Below are 22,353 nucleotides of genomic sequence, written 5' to 3' on the forward strand. Positions count from 1 at the left end.
TCATAGAGGTGCTAATTATCAATGCATTTATAAAATATATAAATGTATCAAATTAACATGTACACCTTAAATTTACAGTTATATGTCAAATATATATCAACAAAATGGCATTTTTGAAATGTAAAAAATTACTTAAATCACTTATTTTTAAAATGTCACTATGCTTATAAAAAAATAAAATAAATAAAACTTCCAACATTGAACTTACTCAGGTGAATAGTTTCAAGGGGTTCACAGACATAATTCAGCTACCAGTAACATGCTTATCTAGGACTAGCACGACCCCCACACAACATTTGACATTTTGGTAAGGCCCCTTTGCTTGGCCACTGCCACACGAAGATCTGGTGGTAAAGGCAGCGCTGCTGTACAAGCTACAAGAAGCACAACCATGCTCTATCCCTGCGGAAGCAGCAGTAAGACACCAAGAGGACCCCTACTGACACACCCTGAGCTATAGACACACTTCCTTGAAGTAACATCAGCGCACAAGTCTAAGAGCGATAGGATAGCCACTTGGACAATAGATAGAATTTTATTTCTGTGTTCATCACTATACTACACAGCAACAACTTCTAAGTTTCACAAGCCATTTCTCAAAACAAATATTTTAAGTTTTCAGTATACTCTACCTGTGAAAAATTTATCTTTCATCATTTACATGTTTTGTTTGGGGTAAGCAGAAGATATGAAGTTTAACATAGTGAGTTTCCCAGACTAGTTTAGTTCTTTGGTTTACAATCATAAGGAAGTTAGACTTAAGAGTTTAAAAATATATATTTTTTTTTTTTTGCATTTTTTTTTTTTTGCATTTTTCTGAAGCTAGAAACAGGGAGGCAGTCAGACAGACTCCCGCATGCACCCGACCGGGATCCACCCGGCACGCCCACCAGGGGGCGATGCTCTGCCCATCTGGGGCATCGCTCTGTTGCATCCAGAGCCATCCTAGCACCTGAGGCAGAGGCCACAGAGCCATCCTCAGCACCCGGGGCCAGCTTTGCTCCAATGGAACCTTGGCTGCGGGAGGGGAAGAGAGAGACAAAGAGGAAGGAGAAGGGGAGGGGTGGAGAAGCAGATGGGCGCTTCTCCTGTGTGCCCTGGCTGGGAATCGAACCTGGGACTCCTGCACACCAGGCTGACGCTCTACCACTGAGCCAACCGGCGAGGGCTAAAATATATATTCTTAAAACCACTTTATTTTTCAGAAAAAAAAATAAAACCCTACAACTTCTCCATTTTAATTTAAACTTAACTGCAATTCCTAAAGACTTAAGTTTTTCTACCTTTAAAACAGGTTTAAAATCCAAGTGATAATACTCGGAGAAAAATTTTTCATTACTTATCTAAGAATTAGAAGGAAGGCACTAAATAAAGAATTAAGAATTTACTATATAATATGAACACAAAAGTTAAGTGCTGTAACAATATTCACTTACTCATTTGCTCACCATTAATTTTCTGTGTGTTTTATTCTATACAAGACACAGTGCTTAGAACTTTGGAAAACAAAAGATGAATTAGGCATGGCCTTTGCTCTCCAGAAATAATTACTGACTCTTCAATAGTGAGTATGGGATTTTTTTAAGAAAAAATTTATAGCTAATTATAAAGAAAAATTTTCATCAAAAAGCTTGTAAAGTGGTTTAAATATAGCAATCCAGATATAGTTAGTAAGAACACTCATTAATAATCAGCCTAAACACCAATCTCCAGAATAAAGCTCTGCTATGAATAGAGAAAATTACTGTTTAGTTCAATTCTACTCCTTACCCAAAACCACCATACACTTAGAGATGACTCAACGAAAATAAGTGGGCATCTTCACTACTCTTACCCCTCCAAAAAAATTCCAACTTAACCCCAATTAAAGTGCAGAATCTATTACTATATAAAGGAAGAAAGACAAATGATAGGTTAGATATTCAAGACACTAATTGAGGTTTTTATCTTGAAGAATAAAAGACAGAATGGAGATTTAATAAATAGTCTCAAAATACGTAAAGAATTACTTTATGGGACAGAGCAAGTGAATAGTATCCTTTTCTAGTAAATACAGGATAAGAGAGAATAAGTTTAAACCACAGATGGAAGAGTCTCATAATTATATTAGACCAGAACAATTGTCCCACAAAGGGCTGCTCTTACCTTGGAAATGAATCTCTACTTGAACATATTAGACAGAAAAGCAGATAACCACCTCCCTGAAAGAGTTAACAGAGGCCAGTGTCACTATGGCTGCAGCCTGGCAGACTGTTGTGTGAATCCTTGGGACTGTACACAGGCAAAAGGAAGAGAGAGCCTCATGGACAACTACAGGTCCACTCTGTCAATAACTAGATGACCGCAGGCATGCCAGTGAGCCATCTCTCTCACAAATACATTGATTTTCAAGTCTTTTTTCTCCTCAAAAGCCTATTTTCAAATGAAAGCCTTATGCCTACCATGTCCCTCCCAAAACAATATATAGAAAAGATTAAGGAGGGTAGTTCGAGTTTCAGGTTAGGGACCCAGAGCCCCATCTGCACGGCCTCCTCCCTAAGGCAGTCCCTCAGATCTCTCCGTGGGATTCAGGGTTATTAAATTAGGTTATCCCTGATACTTCTAGCAGGAAGACAGAGCTATAATTATTGTCAAGCATAAATTATTCCACAATAATTTCACTTAGGATTTCTAGTTCCATATTTTTCTCTGTAAGATGCACGCCACATGCATATTCTACAAAGGATCCATGCTTCAGAAGATAATGAGGAATGACCTTCAGAACTGATGAAACCATATATATAAATTATTGGAGGAAATCTAGATTCTTAATAACTGACCAAGAATTATTCCAAGTAGCTTAAGCACTCTATGCCGGAAACAATAAAATATAGTTATCAACATGTCAGTATTTAAAATTAAAAAAGATTTCTCTCAAATTAGGTATAATTTAAACAAATATACATTGAAAACTGTGATTTTTTTTTAAAACACGATGATCTGAAATAGCAAAATAAGATTTATTTTTATGAGATCTAGTGAATTACAATCCTCACACATCATCACAAATGAGAATTAATGAAAAACAGAGTCAATTTTACGAATTAACAAGTCAGACAGCTATTCTCAAACTTTTACAATTAGATAAATGTGTTTACTTAAGGGAAGACTACTTCAGTTAATGGAATTAAACACTAAAAGCAGATTCAGGCTGTTAAGTCAGAAATAACACAGGAACTAAATAATCTTTGAGTTCTGTACACATGGCTCTTTACCGTCTTTCTTACGGGGTCTAAAGTGGGCCTTAAATCATGATACTGCTCAGCTACTGGAGCTACTCCTTCTCCAAAGAGGCTTCTACACCTGCTTTCTCCAGTTCCTCATTCCAAGGAGAGAGGGGCATTTCCAGCTCTACCACTTCCCTCACCCGTTCCTCCCAAATCCATTTACAGCCCTCGCCCCACCAGACACTACCAACTCTTCCTCCGTTCAGGGGATCGTCTAAGTCCCCTGCTATCTTCCTTTCTCTCGCCTTTTTCCTTCATCTCTCTGGATACCTTCCAGCCTTGTCAGCACATTCCTCCTCTTTCCATTGTCAGCTTGTTGTTGTTCCTCTCATCAGTCCCCCACCTTTTTGACTACCTGCCTTCCTGAGCAACCTTCTCCACTGCTGTACCTTCAACTACCATCTAAGCCCAACATATCTAAACCTACATTCACTACCTTCCTCCCCAAACCTGCTCTCCCACCTCCCGATTTGCCATGTACTGGTGAATCACGTCCTCGTCCAACCAGATGCCTAAGTTAGAAACACCAGGTTCTTTCTGGGCTCTTCCTTCTTTCTTTTACCAACTGCTCCCCACCCCATCTTCTCACAATGGTCCCATCTCTTCTCCAGCACACACGGGAAAGTGTTATCAAGTCCACAACCCATAAATCCCTCTGGAAGCAGCCCATTCTTCCATCCTCCTTCAGGTCATCACCTTAGTTTGGCCATGGTGTCCCCTCTAAACTACTGTGGTCACCTTCCAATTGGCACTCAGGCCTCCAACCTTCTTTCCCCCCATCTTTCACATGGCTGCCCAAACTTTAGTAACAGAACACGACAATTATTCTCGCACGCCCTGTTTTAAAATTGCTAGTAGCTCCTTACTGATTACTGGGTAGATTTCAAACTACATTTCAGAAATAATTCAGTCCTGATAAGGTTCAATAAATATATACCTTCCTCAAAATAATCTTAATGACTTAATCTTTATGAACCAGAAAATATTTCAGTCCCTATTGGCTCCAAAATTCTAGACACAGCAAAGTTAAAATAAGTCAACATTTGGTGTTTTCCCTTAAGGCAGTTCTCAAGTTTCAGCATGTAATATTTCAAATAAAATTAAGGTCAGAGAAATTACAACTGTGGCCTCATCATTTAACAGACCTGCAGCATGTTACATAACTTTGAAATCTCAAGTATTTCACTGGTAATAATGGGGATAATACCACCTACTTTGCAAGGTTATTGAGAGGAATAAATGAAACACTTAAAAGATGCCGTGGCATGGTCGACGACTAGTAATTACCTTCTTTTTTCCCATGGAAACAATGTTATCCATTATATATTTGCTGGTTAAACAGTTTCCAGATCAACTAAAGAAAACCTATTTAAAGCTTACAGACATAGCTCTGAAGCCAATAGAACTCATCAGACAACAAACACAGATCCAGGCACTGTGCTGACAGTGAGTAAGGCAGGCTTGTGTCCTACCTTCACAAAGAGTCAGGTCTGGTGAGGTGACAAGCAAACAAAATGCATGGTGTGAAGCTGTGATAGGAGAAGCCCTGGGTGCTATAAGAGACATTTATCATAGGCTCGGGGATCAGGAAACGAGTATGTAAAAAGCTCCCTTCCTTCCATGTTTACCATGCTATATCTGCGGACTGCTTTCAAGAATCTGCAGCAGAGATTCCAAAATGTGGTTCTGGGTGGGATTTGAGAATAGCAGATTCTGACGGGACAAAATAAAATGAAAACCTGTAGGTAACCCCAATGTGGAGGAAAATTACAAAAGCTATGTCTGTGGGGAGCTAGAAGAGGATGAAGGACTCTCTGCCCTTGCTCAAGGTCACCCCCAGAACTGTCCTTGTAACCTAGATTGGCAAGGTAGGCAGTCAAAAAAAGCAACACAAAAAAAAAGAGAAGGGAAAAGAGGGAATAGACAGGAACACGACCCCCGGAGTTCAGCAGTGGAGATAGGAAAGGAATTCCCTAGGCAGAACATGAGGCCATACTAATTTCTTCCCTTCCTTATGCCTTTTCTTTCTTATGCCATAAACCGTCTTCTTACCACAAGCCTGTGACAGGCTCCTAACCAGTCTCTGCCCCCAGGCTTCATATCCTTAAAATAGTTCCAGGTAACATCACAGGGTTTACTTTCTAAAACACTCATTAATCTTAAAGGTCCCACATTAAAGATTTTATAAGGACCTAAATTACCTGCTGGATCAAGTTTATACTTCAGTCTAGTAATCAAGGCTTTAAATAAAAAATCAATTCAGTAAATATTTACATGCCAACTGCGTGTAAAAACTATGAAGGATACAAAGCATACCAGTGAAGGAGACACAGTGAACATATAGAACAAGCAAGAATTCAGCAAATGAAGCTTTCAAAGGTGAAAAAGTCAATTCCAACTAGGAGAAGGATATATATATATATTTATATAAATTATATCTATTGATTGATTTTAGAGAGACAGGAAGGGAGAATAAGACAGAGAAAAATTGATTGTTGTTCCACTTAGTTGTGCATTCATTGGTTGATTCTTGTATGTGCCCTAACTGGGGATCAAACCCACAACCTTGGTGTATCAGGATGACACTCTAACCAACTGAGCTACCAGGCCAGGGTGGGGAAGGAGATATTTTGATTCACAAAAGAATTGACCCTCCTGGGCTTTGAAAGAATAGGAGGACTTCTTCAAAAAACAAAGATGGGTAAAGTAAACATTTTCAAATGGAGCAACAATAAAAACAAGTATTTCTGATGTGTTCAAAAAAAAAAAAGCAAGCAGTCTCTTGTGGCTAAGTCTCCTACTTTCCCACAACATGGTATAGTGTGGGTAGCTTCAGTCAGACTACCTGGGCTCAAATGCTGACTCTATCACTCAGTACCTTGTATGGCCTTGGACAAGGAACATGACCTCTCCATGCCTCAATTTCCACAACTATGAAAGAGTCACACAAGTGTCCTGAGGACTGATTAAGATAATGCCCTGAGATGCCTAGAATTGTCATATGGTAATCACTCAATAAGCAACAGTAAACAGCACTACAAAGGGAGCTCAAGACCATTGAGGAGGGACCTCAATGCTCCCCCGCATGCTCTGAACTCCACTGAACAGACTATTGGAGGCTTTGCAGCCGGGAGATTACTGAGTCCTCCCAGCATCAACAGGTTACTGATGCCAGCCTTTGTAGAAGGCACAAGCACATGGGACTATTTATAAAGCACTTGCATTCATGGGGAACAGGCCTGAACTTCCTCAGAAACAGGGAAAGAAAAATATAACCTCAAGGAAGATTCTGGCCTGACGAGGCAGTAGTGCAGTGGATAGAGCATCGGACTGTGACAAAGAGGACCCAGGCTCAAAACCCCGAGGTTGCTGGCTTGAGCACGGGATTGCTGGCTTGAGCATGAGATAATAGATGTGACCCCAAGGTCGCTGGCTTGAGCAAGGGGTCACTCACTCTGCTGTAGCCCCTGGGTCAGGCACATATGAGAAAACAGGCAATGAACAACTAAGGTGCCACAACCAAGAATTTATGTTTCTCATCTTTCTCCCTTCTTGTCTGTCCCTATCTGTTCCTCTCTCTGTCTGTCTGTCTGTCTCTCTCTCTCTCTCTATCACACACACACACACACACACACACATACAACGATTCTGGAAGGAGAAATAAAAGGACATCACTAGCAAGTAGTGCAAGTAAAAAACAAGAAAAAAGACTGAAGAACATTCATAAAATTACCGAGATATCTAGTTCAGCCACACACTATTTTTCCCCCATTCTCTGAACTCTCAGAATTACATTTTGGACAAGAATGTGGAGGAACATTGCATATGGCTTTGACATATTAGTGACTGTTTTGTGCCTTCACAGCCCTTTCCCCGGGCAGCAAGTTCCTTCCCAGTGGCTCGAGCTGAGTGATACTTTACAAGCTGCTTTCCTCAGTGCAGAAGTGACACGCCAAGCATCTCAGGGATAGTCAAGTTGCCATATGACACATACCTATGTTCAAGAATTCCAACAGTTCCACTTGTTAAATAAAGCCTAATTTGGCTTGGTAAAAAAATCATTTCAAGTTTGGTGACAAAGGAGTATAAAACTATTAAGGATGAGACCTGAAACCATGCCGTGTTAATTCAGGTTCCTCTGACCTCAATAACCTGGCACACTCCCACGCACCACATGTGGCCTCTTTTTCTTAATCCCTGGTTGCAGCTAGTCACCTGTAGGCCAGAGGGAGTGACCTGTCCCTAGCGCCACTACCTTAATCAGGCTGCTTTGTCGGATTTGCCGTTTGAAAAGGTGAAGGTATACATGCAAGTCCCCAAACGAAAGACACCTTGATGCTGCTCTCATTAGTCATCCACTAGAGCCTTTTGTTTCCCCAGTACAACACGGGCTAGTGTTCTCATCCACTGAAACTTACGGCGCTGATTATGTATTTCTAACTCTAAAAATGATGTTAAACACCTGAAACTAACAACATAATATTAACTGTAAACTGTAATTAAAAAATAAAATTTTTAAAATAAAATTAAAAATAAAGTTTAAAATGTAATTTACAACTAATGATTTTAGCAAGCTGCAAAAAAATTTTTTTAGATATATGTTTGTAAATATGCATGGGGAAAACTGAAAGAAATACATCGAAATGTTAATAAAGATCATCCATAAATGATGAGATTACCAGTGATTTTTATGTGTACTTTTTTGTATTTCCAAATTTTCTCAAGTTCATAGTTCTTCATAATCAGGGACAAACGCTTAAGGGTGTAAAGCTTTACAGTACTAATAAAAATCTAATAATATTAAATAAATATGCTACTTTTAATTATTTCACGAAAAGTTACTTCATTAATATAAGTTAGGCCGAGGTCTCTATTTCATGTTGTGCCTTGGAAAACAAACAGGGAGGAGTCAGAGAAATCTAGACAAAGCTAAAGAAGCACACAAGCTCTTCTATGCTAAGGGATTCATATATCACATTGTTTTACAAGGGTCTTTTTCTAAAGAGAAAAGCTTGACCTAGCCAATTAACGGCTCTTTAGCCTGTATATATAGAACATACTAAATAAAAGAAATTCATTGCCTAATAATTCTTTTAAGTCTTCTTTGAGGATTTTAAGTAGGAAAAATGACAAGAACTTCCAGTCATTCTTCATCTGATCGTATATTTTGTTTGGACTGCCAATGTTAAGGAACACAATTGTCACACTGTAACTTTCAATATTCCCATTAAGAGACAAGGAGTGGTACAAATTTCTAGAATTTCTAGAGTATAAATTAGTATTGAAAGTCACAAAAAGGTTAATACGATAAAGAAATTCCATGTCCCTAGAGGCCTGCACCTCTCATCTGTATCAGTTTCTCCTTGTGGTCAGTTATTTTCCTGAGCAGGGGCCTTTATTACCCATCTACTTACTAGACCTGCATCGAAGGCCTCCAGGTGCATCCTGCACCTGAATCCTGGACGGCGCAGCGGTGGTGGAAAGGCAACTGCTGCTGAAACGGGCTCTAGAAAGAAATCCAGCTAAACCCCAAGGAGATTGGCCAATGGTCTCATTAACACCCATTTCATGGGATCATCAGAACCCATAAACTCAGTTGAAAGAGACCTACTTCCTTCAAAAACTGTTCAAAATAAAATGCAACCTCCTATTCCACATTATCAGTCCATGTATCTGATCAATGCCTAGAAACAGGGGTTGGAAATATGGGCTCCAGTTTAAATACTTATGTCTCTGAGCATGGGTGATTAAATGCCTTCTCAAACTCACCTTTGATCTTGACTCTATCTGTGGTGAACTCCTCCCTTCTCTAAGCTCAGACATTAACTCAGGGTCAGATGTTGAAGACAACTTGGTGTTAGAAGTGGCAGCCTGGTCCTGGGAAGGAGATGAGAATGGGGGTGTAGGTGAGGACAATCTGGTCACACCCTCTCCAGACGTCACTGCCTCTCTTTCGCTGGAGGAGCTGGAAGCAAGCTGGCCTGGGTCAGATTTTTGCACAGAGGTGATGACCGAACTATACTGAGTTCTCTTAATGCCTTCTGCGTTTCCATTATATTTCCAAACGTCATCCATCTAAATGACAAACATCATTTTAAATATGGCACCGTTAGATTTCTGTTTTTAAATATATACATTAATATTTTAAAACTATAAAAGTAGCATATAGCTCACACAGGAAAATAAAGATTACTAAAAGCTTGGAGCACATTCTTTCACATCACCAGATATGCACACATGTAGAAGGAGTTGTTTCCACAAAAGTGTTTATATTATAAACAGACTCTGAAACTGCTTTTGCTAGTCTACATTAATCCAGGTCAATAAATAGAATGCTACTCTTTTTAATTGTTGACTACTCTATATTATGGATATCTACAATTTATTCACTGATAAGCATTCAATGTTGTTTTAAGTTTTCTGTAACTTTCAAAAATATTGCAACAAATACCACATATCTTTATTATCAGAACTGTTGTTTTTGTAGCACAGATTTCCAAAAGTAAAACTGTTGAATCAAAAGATGTGTATATATATATATATATACACATTCATATATTTTTTAAAATTATAACAAGGTACTCTCAAACTAATTTATAAGAATGCCTGTTTCTCTGCATCCTAGCCAACATTAGACATTTTGAATCTGATGGGTAAAAAACTACATACTTCATTCTTGTTCAATAATGTTGAACATGCACCTGGGTGCTTTATGTTATCAACCATTTAAATTCTCTCTCCCTTGAACTAGCTATTTCTTTCTATACCTATTTTTCTACACTTTATGTTTTCCTTACCAATTTATGGTACCATTTAAAAACTTAGGAGATATTGAGCCTGACTAGGCGGTGGCAAAGTGGACAGAGCATCAGACTAGGATGCTGAGGACCCAGATTCGAAACCGCGAGGATGCCGGCTTGTGTTTGGGCTCATCCAGCTTGAGCATGGGCTCACCAGCTTGAGCACAGGGTCACCAGCTTGAGCATGGGATCACAGACATGACCCCATGGTTGCTGGCTTGAAGCCCAAGGTCACTGACTTGAGCAAAGGGTCACTCACTCTGCTGTAGCCCCCCAGTCAAGGCACATATGAGAAGCAATCAATAAACAACTAAAGTGCTGCAACTACAAGTTCATGCTTCTCATCTCTCTCCCTTCCTATCTATCCCTGTCTGTTCCTCTCTCCCTCTCTCTCTCTCTAAAAAGAAAAAGAAAAAGAAAAAAAATCCTTAGGGATATTGACCCTATAATACATTTTACTACTACTTTTCCAAGTCTATTAATTATCTTTTGACTATGTTCAAAGTGTCTGTCATATAAAGTTAATTTTTACATTGTAAAACATGACTGTATTTTACTTAAGATAATGGTCAGGAATTTCTTGGCTAGTTTAGACAAGTTTCCATCACTTCAATTTTTTATATCAATTTTTTTCTTTTATATTTTAGTATTTCACATTGGCAGAGGTAAAAGGAACTTGAACATTGACCTTAAGACTGCATTTCTTGCCTGAACAGGCAGTGGCGCAGTGGATAGAGCATCGGTCTGGGATGCGGAAGACCCAGGTTCGAGACCCCGAGGTCGCCAGCTTGAGTGCGGGCTCATCTGGCTTAAGCAAAAAGCTCACCAGCTTAGACCCAAGGTCACTGGCTGGAGCAAGGGGTTACTCGGTCCGCTGAAGGCCCGCGGTCAAGGCACATATGAGAAAGCAATCAATGAACAACTAAGGTGTTGCAACAAAAAACTGATGATTGATGCTTCTCATCTCTCTCCATTCCTGTCTGTCCCTATCTATCCTTCTCTCTGACTCTCTCTCTGTCCCTGAAAGAAAAAAAAAAAAGACTGCATTTCTTCCTTTTACATAAATTTAGTACACCTACTTTCAGGTTTGTGGTACTGCTTTATATGCGGGGCAAATGATTATTTCAAAGTCTATGTTTTTTAAAAATACCAATATAAATAGAAATTATATGTAGTTTTTGAATATGTGATACATTTTAATTAATAACTGTACTCAAACATATCAAGTTCTAATGAAGTGGGAAAAATAGAAATTTGTACATAAAAACCTGAAAATATTTAGGTTAAACATGAAATTGCTATTTTGTAAGTCTAAAAGAACTAACTACTGACAACTGCATATAGTTCTACCTAATACTTTACAAAAGCTATTTTTGAGAAAATCTTATGCTGAAAAATAAACACTCTGCTTTGGAATGTTGCTTATTCATTCTTCAAAATGTATCAGGTCCATTTCTTTGGACTTGTTTATTTATTGAGTGATCTTAGCGAGAGGAAGGGAGAGGGAAAGAGGGAAAGCGAGAAAGAGAGAGGGAGAAAAAGAAACTGTGATTTGTTGTTTCACTTATTTATGCATTTAATGGTTGATTCTTGTATGTGTCCTGACCAGGGATCGAACATGCAACCCTGGCCTATCAGGACAATGCTCTACCCCAGTGGTACTCAACCTGGTCCCTACCGCCCACTAGTGGGTGTTCCAGCTTTCATGGTGGGCAGTAGCGGAGCAACCAAAGTATAAATAAAAAGATAGATTTAACTATAGTAAGTTGTTTTATAAAGATTTATTCTGCCAAACTTAGTGAAAATCTGACATAAACTACTTGGTAAGTAATTATTATTATATGCTTTAACTTGCTGTAACTCTGCTTTATAAATTTTATAAAGTAAAGTTACTTCCCTACTTTATAAATCACCATTTGTGGAACTGGTGGGTGGTTAAAAATTTTTACTACTAACAGAGATACAAAAGTGGGCAGTAGGTATAAAAAGGTTGACTACCCCTGCTCTAACCAACTGAGCTACCCCCAGCCAAGGCTTAATCAATTTCACTGAATTTAAAGCTTAATCCATTTTGCATCATTGCTATAGTTTAAGCATTAAATGTCTATGGAATCTATACTAGCTAAAATAAAAGTTATATATGTTATGTACATTTTATACATCAAATATATATAATTCAAGCTTCTGCACAAGTACAACAACAGTTTGCTCTTAAGAACAGAGTAAATGAACTGAGAACACTTTTTTTACCGTGTAGGATCTTGGGAGCAATGAGATTCCCCTTGACTGAGAGCCAAAAGGTCTCGGTGTGACCACAGATGTCAACCTAGCTGTATCAGTTTTCTGGTAACTTCTGGGGAGAGAAGCTGAAACTCGAGTAGACTCCATTTGTGTACTCAGGGAACGCTGAGAAGAAAAAGAGGCTAGGCGTTGTTCTTCCACGGGGCTCTTAGAAGGAAGCCAAGCTTCAGCTGTGAGAGTGTCCTCTCTCTTCACAAACGTTGTTGAATCTTGTTTAGGAATTTCTGTAGGAAAAGTTGTTCTCTTCTCTTCTACTCTCTCACTCTGGTGACTTGCTTCCATCATAGGCATTGTCAGGGGAAGCTTGTCTTCATTCAATACATCATCATCATCAGGATATATTCTACTCCTTGTTGTAACTGTAGACGTTTGATTTTGGGATTCCCTTAACAGAAACACACCATAACCACAAAGTTATGCATTTGGCATACAAAGCTGAGGAGCAAGTCTCATTTTGTAATTAACATATAAAATGTACTGAAACTACCAACTTCTGCCAATAAGCAATATATATAATATTAACAGAATATGAGAATAGATACATGCAATTTTTTATGCCACACTAAGAAATATTAGAAGCTATTCTTCTTAGCAAGGCTCTCAAATAATTCACAGGAATTATTTTAAGTTGCAAAGATTTTAATAAGGAAATAAATTTTAATGAGATATTATTTACCAGACTTATCCACAAGTTGATACTTGCCTTCTCCCTGACCTATATGTACCTTAAGGTTTCAGTCACTACTCTATAGGAAACCTGACTTTTGACCTTTATCCTGTCATGTTGCAATGCAAAAAATAAACCCTCACAATTTATTTTTATATTGTCTTCCTTCAAAATATAATACTAATTATTACCCCACTAAAACATGAAAACGAATTTTGTTATATTTTACACAATTTAGTGAAGAATGGGAGCTGGTTTTATTTGACCATTCCATTCCTAGATTCAATTTAGAAGGAGAAAAAAATAGTTTATTTTCTGCACCAAATATAGCCAACACCACTCAATTCTGCATGTAAATACTCAATGTAAAAGGAAGAAATCATGCATATCTATTTAGCACTCATTTCTTTTGTTAATCCAAGTCACACTTTATCATAGCAATTCTTTGCATTTTCCCTGCAAAGCAAAATGCTGAAAGCTTCACTGCATATTAGAATACAGCTTAATAGTGGTGCATACTTCAATCACCCTTCACATACACAAAATTTCTATTGCTAACACAGATCTCTCCAAGCATGAGTCCCATCCAGCCTATTACCTGTCCTGCAGCATTTCCTTAAATGTCTTAGAGCTTCTCGCAGATTTCTCAAGTGCCAGCTTTTCAATTTCTTCCCTCTCTTCTTTTTTCTTCTGCAAATCTGAAGTGTAGCTTTTTCGGCGATCTTTCCATTTTGCAAGGTCCTGACAGAAGAAAATCACATCAGCACAGGCATACCTGAATTTCTACACACCCTTTCTAGCAGTGAGAGAGCACCAGAGTATCCCATTACATCGCTGAAACTATTCACTCCCACTTGATGCCAAGGTGCCCTAATTTTGCTTTTTATAGCCAGTGTTTCTGTACCAAGCCTTTATCTCCTGTGTCTGCCTAAAAGACCTGACCTAATAAGATAGACCCCATTTTTGTTTTCCTGCCTCATTTGCTCATTTCACAAAGGATGCTAAATGCTTGTAATTGGGTGCCAGGCCAGACAAATCAGGAACTACTGCAAGCTCATGTTCATCTCACTCCAATAATCTGGCTGTTACATGAAATGACAGTTTCACTAGTGAAACAAACACGATTGTGAAATGGTTGCGTGTGGAAGCACACCGGGTCTTCCATTTAGCAAACCCTGAGCTCAGCCTGCTTTGGGGCAAGGGGACATAAACACAGAGTAAGCAGCTGTGCTTCCCCTGCAGGAGCTCCCAGTCTAGGAGGGAAGGCAGACAGGTAAATACAAGTTCAACAATGAGTGTGGCAGGATCCCTGAGAGAGTAGGGCTCCAGAGTTGAGAGTGGTCGATATCACCTCGAGCCAGGGTTTGGAAATGCTTCACTGGGGAGGCCAGATTCGCAGACGTGACTGCAAAGTGGGTAAACTTCACATAAGGACAGGGCAATAAGGAAGATCACACAGGAAGAAGTAGACACCTCTTTCCCATATTCCTAGGAATGCAAGGCTCACCTAGCTGGGAATACCAAGGATGGTCAACCTAATTCAGCTTTAAATTAGCCCTAGCAGTCTAAGGGGGTTCTAATACCCAGGCATTTGAAGGTACAACTTTTCTATGTCTCCAAGACAGAAATCCCATACTACGAACAGCGAATGTCATTCCAGCCCAAGTAGAAGCCTACCCAAGTTCTCAGACTAACGGAATCTCACCCCACCGTCCCAGGACATGCAAAGTTAAGTTTGGTTTAGACCCTCTGAGAGTAGATGAAGCCATTTCTGCTTCAAAAACAGCCTGAAACCAGTATGAGCTATTTCCAGAAAGAACAAAAGTGGTGTGCATTTAATCCTATAGGAAGACAGCATGAATTTTTATCTGATCTAACCAAATGGATAACTCTTCAATACTTATTACTTCCATACCCAAACAGCTACCATGTATCTTGGCAAAGTGCATTTGAATTGCAGCTCCTGACAATTAAATTGAGATCCCTAATAAAAGAGGCACTGGAATTTTGAAATGCAGCCACAGCAGGGGTTTCTTCTTCTTTGGAAAATTCAGATTTACTCTCTCCCTCTCTGGCCCTTTTTTCATGCTACCACTCAACTCTAGTACCATAGAGATGTCCTCAGGCTTCTCTGAGTTTGCACTATATAGTTTATCCATTATATTTATTTACAATCTTTCAGTTTATAACAATTACCCTTTCAAAATAGGCCAAGTTGTTTGTTTGTTTGTTTCTGCAGGGACAAAACTACAGATTAAGTCTATATCTATATAGACATTTGGATACATGACAGCTCTGTAAAAATACCTATTTTGACTCATATTATACAATTACTTTTTCAACCAAACTGAGTTATAGTTCATATTGCTTCTTAAATCTCCTCTATTAACTCTAAGAACCTGTTCATCTCTCCACGCTGATGCCCAGACTCTGTGCTGGAGCCTCTGGTGTGTTTTTCTCAGACCTTGAGCAAAGTTTCTTCCTTCCACACGCATCTCTAACAGTCTACCCCAAATTCAACTACCAAAGCAAGGCAACAAGGTAGCAACACTGCAAGGAAGTGACTTCTTTTTTTTTGAGAACCCAGAGACTATTAGAAGATAAACATCCTATTGTATTTTTTGCAATAGCCTTTAAAATACAGTAATAGACTAAAATGGTTTAAAAATTTTTTTAAAGGAAGTTGATCACATTTTCTACATAACTGAATTCTCTAACAGCAAAGAAAATCATGTCCTGAGTCTACCAACTTTCTTGTAAGGGAAGCAAAGAAGAGTCACACAAATGTCCTTCCCCACCTCCCAATGAAAAGAATACTCACATCCTGCCATTTCTGATCTTGTTCTTTTAATTGTGATTTTATTTTCTGCATCTCCTCGTAACGCAGCTGACGCAAGTTCTGAACATCCTCTGCGCTGACATCACTCATGGACTTACTCCTATAACAAAAATACCCATGGTAACCAAGGTTCACATGACCGGATTTGGGGTTAAAACTGGAAGGTTGGGCTTATAGTTGGAAATTCCATCTAAATTTCTGCCGTACTACCTAGACACTGTGGTGATGATATCACAGAAATAGCACTACAGAGATAAATGGTGTTTTTCCAAAACGCAGAAACAAGAGCCTTGCACTCAACTCAAATGTGAATTCTTTCACAAAAGGGCCAAATGATATCTGCACAAGTCAGAAAAATATAATCCAAATGTACATATCTAGAGTGGTCTATGCATAAAAGAATTCGTTCAGGAAAAATAAGAATTGTTAGTCACTAGAATCATTTGACTTTATTTTTCTCTCTCTCCCCAAGATAATCTATTTAGGTTTGGCTGCCTTTTCTGGGCACTTATTAAATAATTTAATGATTACCTGATATTTTCTCCTCAAGTTCAATGCCATGAATAAATGTGCTGCTTTTTCTCAAGAATTCTGTAAGATCTTCCCACAACTGCACTGGACTTGTCCTCAAAGCACACAGGCAGATCTACTATTCCATTATAATATCCATATAAGCTCTACCGTTCTCTGTTCTAGTAAGGCAGCTTTCACGCCTTCCATGGTGCCCCCTGACATGAGGAGGTGCAGAGGATTAGCCCTCACAGAGCTCAGTCTAGAGTAGAAACCAGGGAACAGAGTGGGGGGTTGGACACAAGGCACATGTGTGCTACGTGCACGCACCTAGAAAGGAATGGGGTGCACTGCCCTGGGAGAAGGCGAAACTGAGGAATAAAAGAGTAGAGTCAGATCTGAATATTGAAGAACAGGCAGGAATGAGAGAAGAGAGGAGAGCTTTTGAAGGTGGGATGCCCAGAATGCTCTTTCCTACAAACACTTCATAATGCACTTCCGATTTCATTTCATGTTAAGTGACTCTGTCTTTATCTAAGTAACCCTACACCTCCTTCTTGGGCCCCTAAACTTTGCTCTCCCCAAGATTTTGCCATCATTACATTTCTTTTATAACATGCTTGCCCTTAGCTAGCTCAGGAATTCAATTATAATCTTTATGCAAATGACTCCCAAGTCCACAGATGAGGACCACTCCCTTCCTTTGACTCAGTTCCAATTGCTCATTAGATAAACATCTCTGCATGGATATCCCCTAAGCACCTAAAATGTAAAAGGACCAATTGAAATAATTCAAAAAGGATTTTGTAAATAGTCACTCACTAAGCACATGGTTATTGTTGATGTAGCCAAACGGAATTCTGTCCCCAAACCTGCTTTTCCTCTTATAGCTGTTAATGGTGTTACCTGCTCTCCAATCATCCACATTTGAAACCAAAGAACCATTTTTCACCTTTGCCTCTCCCTCCTCCCTACTTTCAATTAGTTATCAAGCCCTCTTTTCAGTGTCTTTTTCTTTCCATTTCTATTGCCAACACCCTAGATCAGAGCACAGTCAAGTCTTACCTAGACTTTTTTAAAAGCTTCTTAAATTATTACCCAGGCTCCAGATCCAGCAAAGGTCTTTCCTGAACTGTTCTGTCCACTCAAAAGCTCTTCACCAGTATATATGCCTTTTTGAATGCCCCTCTGTTCAGGAGTCCTGCTAAACTAAACTCTGGGTGGGTATATGCAACTCCCACTTGGAAGTTTAATAGACAACTCAAACTTAACTTGTCACAGACCAAACACATGATTGCTCATCCTACAACCTGCTCATCTCCCATCTTACTCATCTCAATAAAAGTCAACTCCTGTGTTTCAGACTGAAGGCAAATAGCCTAGAGGCATCCCACACTCCTCTCTTTCTCTCACACATGGTAACTGATCCCATCAGTAGTAAAACCTATCATTCTACCCTCTAGGACAGGGGTCCCCAAACTTTTTACACAGGGGGCCAGTTCACTGTCCCTCAGACTGTTGGAGGGCTGTACTATAAAAAAAACTATGAACAAATCCCTATGCACACTGCACATATCTTATTTTAAAGTAAAAAAACAAAACGGGAACAAATACAATATTTAAAATAAAGAACAAGTAAATTTAAATGACCAAACTGACCAGTATTTAAATGGGAACTATGCTCCTCTCACTGACCACCAATGAAAGAGGTGCCCCTTCCGGAAGTACAGTGGGGGCCGGATAAATGGCCTCAGGGGGCCGCATGCGGCCCGCGGGCTGTAGTTTGGGGACCGCTGCTCTAGGACACAACCACTTCTCACCACATTCACCATTACCAGTCTGATCAAGGCCATCGTGTCTCCTCCTGTATTATTACAATAATCAGTATCCCTGCTTCCACCTCTTCCTGCTCAACAGTGCATTATTCTTAAAACAGCAGCCAGAGGAGTATTTTCAAAACTGCTCTTAAAAAATGGTATCCATCTATCAATAGTCACCATTCCCTTCCCATCTCGCTAGTTAAAAACAGGCCCTATACCAAGACTTACAAGCTCCAACCATGACCTGAGCCCTGCCTTCTTCTCTGCACTCATCTCCTTAAATGCTCTCCCTCACTCAGAGTACAGCCAACTGGCTTCCTCGCTCATGCTCAAATAGGAGCTCTTCACCCAAATACCCATACGGCATATCTCTCGCTCTAAGTCACCTGCTTAAACATTACCTCAGTGTTTCCTTGACTACCCTACAAAAAAATAGCAAATGTCCCTCTCCCTTAGCTCACCTTTTCTCCCGCTCTTTCGCCATAGCATATATTACCATCTGAAATGGTTAACATGTAGACATCACCTGCCTTGTCTGATAAAACTACAAAGCAGGAGTCCTGTCTGGTTTGTTTGTTGCTCTATCATCTGTACCTCAAAGAGTGCCCAGCTCCTGGCAGGTGCTCACAAATGTATTAATGATTAGACAGTAGTCTACCATTTTGATAAAGTCTTCCTAGTTCTTCCAAGCCCAGAGTGGGTCTGTCCCTTCTCCTCATTTATCTAGTGCTTTCCCTCTGCCTTTCTCAGGGTGTTTCACACTCAGTAATGGTGCATAGAGTGTGTGCACAAGTGTCATGCTTTGCTTAGCTTCATCCCAGGTTCACACACTGTATGAGAGGAAGAAACATTCACATAGCACAAGGCATATGGGATACACTCATTTAACATCTGTGAAGAATGCAGAATGTTTTATCACGGTTAATCAAGCAAAATCAACTTGAAATGTTCTTAATATTTTGTGAGATTTTATGACTCTCCCCAAAGTTTTAGAAAGAGAGCTTTATAGAATTTATTGTAAAATGCTAAAGAATTACATATAGAAAATATATGAATTTATATGTAAAATTATATATTGATCTATTAAGTAGAATATTATTTAATTAGGTATGACTATATAAAACTGATTTGTGTGAATTTCAGGATATACATTCACTTAATTCATAACTGTAAAGAACAAAGCGATTTCAGCTAATATTATAACAGACTCACAAAAATGAGGCAAGGAAAAATTGTCAAGACCAAGGCATGAGGGGAATCTGGGTACTTAAAACATGTGGTTACAAAAATTCTAGAACAAAATTAGAAATGCAAATATTATAATAATCTCTTGCTGGGGGAAGGCTGGGTGGTCTAGACTGGCCGAGACTTGTGCACTGGTGCTCTGTGAGCCTTCATCCTTCTGCACCACCACACCTCGACTGTGTCTGCTCATCGTGGGCAGAGGCTGCCAGGTCCTCCTGAGAGTCCACAGCACGGAGCCTGGCACACAGATGGTGCCCAACATGAACAAAGAGAGCCAAACACCGTCCAGAGCAGACAAGTCCTGCATAAGGCAGGAACATGAGCTCCTTTTGTTCCTGAGAACACTACAGTTGCCTACATAAAGCCTGAGCACTTTCCCTACAGGCTGAGCCAGGCACTGGAAGGAGACAGGAGGGGAGGGCTCTGGGCTGGTCCGGAATTTCACCCCATTTCACTTCTCTGAGCCTGGGTTCTTCATCTGCTATGCAAGGAAGGCATTGTTATGAGAATTGGGTAAGGTTATGTCAACTGCATTTCCATAAACCATCTGGTGCTCTACACCAACTATTCCTATTGAGGCAAATATAACTGTGGGATCTTCTGAAAACTAACTCCCAAAGCAAGTTTCAAATTAGAAAGGTCACCCCGGGCCACACTGATAAAATCTAGAACTTTTGGAGTGCAGGAGTGTTTCAGCCAGATCATGAAGATTTCTTTCTTTCCTTATCAGAGTTAATAGCTTAATAAACTTCTGAGGGCTGACTGTGTGCCAAGCAGCCTGCCTGATTTTTTCATTAGACAAAACCCTCAGTCTGGTTCTACCACTCATGAGCTGACAGCCTTGGGAAGGCTGCACTATCTGTTTCCGTCTCTCTGCATCTCTAAAACACAGATGATACCCAGCCGTCTACCTCACAGGAGTGAGGCAGGCACCAGAGACAGTCCGGGGAAAACTGTTTGGGAAAACCAGAAAAGACCACACAGCTCTAATACACCTTGTAGAATGAATTACTATCGCTGGCCAATCACAATTCTTACAATTCATTTACTTGCCACTTTTGTGTTTAGAAAGGCTTCAATTTAGAAATGCATTTAGATTTTTTTCCAAAAAAATACAGGTCTAACATGTTGCATTTTCAGTGGAATAAAATTTTCTTTAATAGCGCCCAGGGTAAAGAGAGAAAAGAAGGGGGAAGGTTAAGGAAGAAAGTATAGAGTTTAACATAGTATTACTAAAATCTTACTCTCTTCTCACACGATGCTACTCAGCTGCTACCTCCTGGCCCTTTTTAACTAGGTTTATGATGAGTGATTTTTAGAACTCAATTTCAGAAAAGTTATAGATGAAGATCTAGGGAGTAAGGGATCAAAAAGGAACAATGCGTAGCAAAATTTCCTTAATATAAAAATGACTGATAGCCTTATGGAGCAAACAGAAATTCCATGATACAGCCCTGGCTGGTTGGCTCAGCGGTAGAGCATCAGCCTGGCGTGCAGAAGTCCCGGGTTCGATTCCTGGCCAGGGCACATAGGAGAAGCGCCCATTTGCTTCTCCACCCCCCCTTCCTTCCTCTCTGTCTCTCTCTTCCCCTCCCGCAGCGAGGCTCCATTGGAGCAAAGATGGCCCGGGTGCTGGGGATGGCTCCTTGGCCTCTGCCCCAGGCGCTAGAGTGGCTCTGGTCTCGGCAGAGTGATGCCCCTGGTGGGCGTGCCAGGTGGATCCCGGTCGGGCGCATGCGGGAGTCTGTCTGACTGTCTCTCCCGTTTCCAGCTTCAGGAAAAAAAAAAAAAAAGAAATTCCATGATACTAATGTAGGGGCCCAGCCTACAGGGGAGACATAACTATACTGACTAATGTACCTGCGGGTACAGGGCGGGGTAAAAGGAGGGTTACAGCTGTAAGGATGCCAAACACAGCTTATTCTGGTAGTATTATTTGTTAATTATTGTATTATTTTCCAAATGAACTAGTATAAACCTACTTCTGACCCGCCCTGTATACCTCCATTAGGTGTTGTAGATATTCTCTAAAGGGTAATCAATACTAAAACCTGGGTAAGAGGCTTTGGGACTACCGTCAACTGGAATGCTAACCAAAGTAAAAGAAATTCTTCATTTAGAGGTTTATATTTTAAGTCAAGATTTCTCCACAGCAGTACTAGTGACATTTTGGGGCCAGAAAACGATCTGTGGTCGGGAGCTATTCTGCATACTGAAGGATATTTGCAGCATCCCTGGCTATAAAGGCACCAGAAGCCAGGGGCAACACCTGTCTCCTCAACAGCCCGCCCGGAGTGACAATCGACACTGTCTGTAGACATTGCCAAATGTCTCCTGGGAGCAAAGTCTCCAGAAAGTAACTCACATGCACTTTATTCCCTCATCCCTTTTTATTTTTATTTTTTTCGGTCTCATGTGTCCTTATGGTTCTACAAAGAGTTTTAGCCAAAACCCACAAGTGAGACACAGGTATCTTAGTTGTGTTTGATTACAACTTCACTTTAAATCATATTCATTTCCTGTTGATACTTGGCAGCAAATTCAATGGCTTAATCATATTACAAAATTATATCTATATACTCTTACAAATTCCTTTGTCGTTACAGCTCCGGCCAAGAAGCATCATAATCAAATATTCAAATGTCATAAAAACCATACAGATTAAGTCCATGCAACACAAAAGCACACATGTAACAAAAAAACTACCACATACAAAGCATCTTACTAAAGATAAACAGTGACAGGTGTTAAAATGCCAAAAATTAAAAATTAAAAAAAGCAAGCCAGAAATTAATAATCCAAGTCTACAAGGTAATACACATTTCTCATTAAACTGGTTCTTACCCCTGCCCCCGCAAAAGCACCATTCATTATTTTTCAACTACAGGAGATTGAATAATTATTT

At 39.7% G+C, this 22,353-nt stretch overlaps 1 protein-coding gene across 5 annotated transcripts in view; it reads right to left on the reverse strand.

The window, feature by feature from the left end:
- Nucleotides 1-22,353, reverse strand: part of LMO7 (LIM domain 7) — a 249,195-nt gene that overhangs the window by 25,717 nt on the left and 201,125 nt on the right. For all 5 annotated transcript variants that reach the window (XM_066380760.1, XM_066380764.1, XM_066380762.1 and 2 more), the window contains 4 exons: nucleotides 15,856-15,973; nucleotides 13,633-13,775; nucleotides 12,317-12,752; nucleotides 9,036-9,341 (listed from right to left, as the gene is read on the reverse strand). In XM_066380760.1, the coding sequence (XP_066236857.1) occupies nucleotides 9,036-9,341; nucleotides 12,317-12,752; nucleotides 13,633-13,775; nucleotides 15,856-15,973 (1,003 nt within the window). The remainder of the gene's footprint in view (nucleotides 1-9,035; nucleotides 9,342-12,316; nucleotides 12,753-13,632; nucleotides 13,776-15,855; nucleotides 15,974-22,353) is intronic.

Source organism: Saccopteryx leptura, chromosome 4 (genome assembly GCF_036850995.1).
Source record: "Saccopteryx leptura isolate mSacLep1 chromosome 4, mSacLep1_pri_phased_curated, whole genome shotgun sequence".
In the NCBI taxonomy this organism is placed as follows: Eukaryota; Metazoa; Chordata; class Mammalia; order Chiroptera; family Emballonuridae; genus Saccopteryx; species Saccopteryx leptura.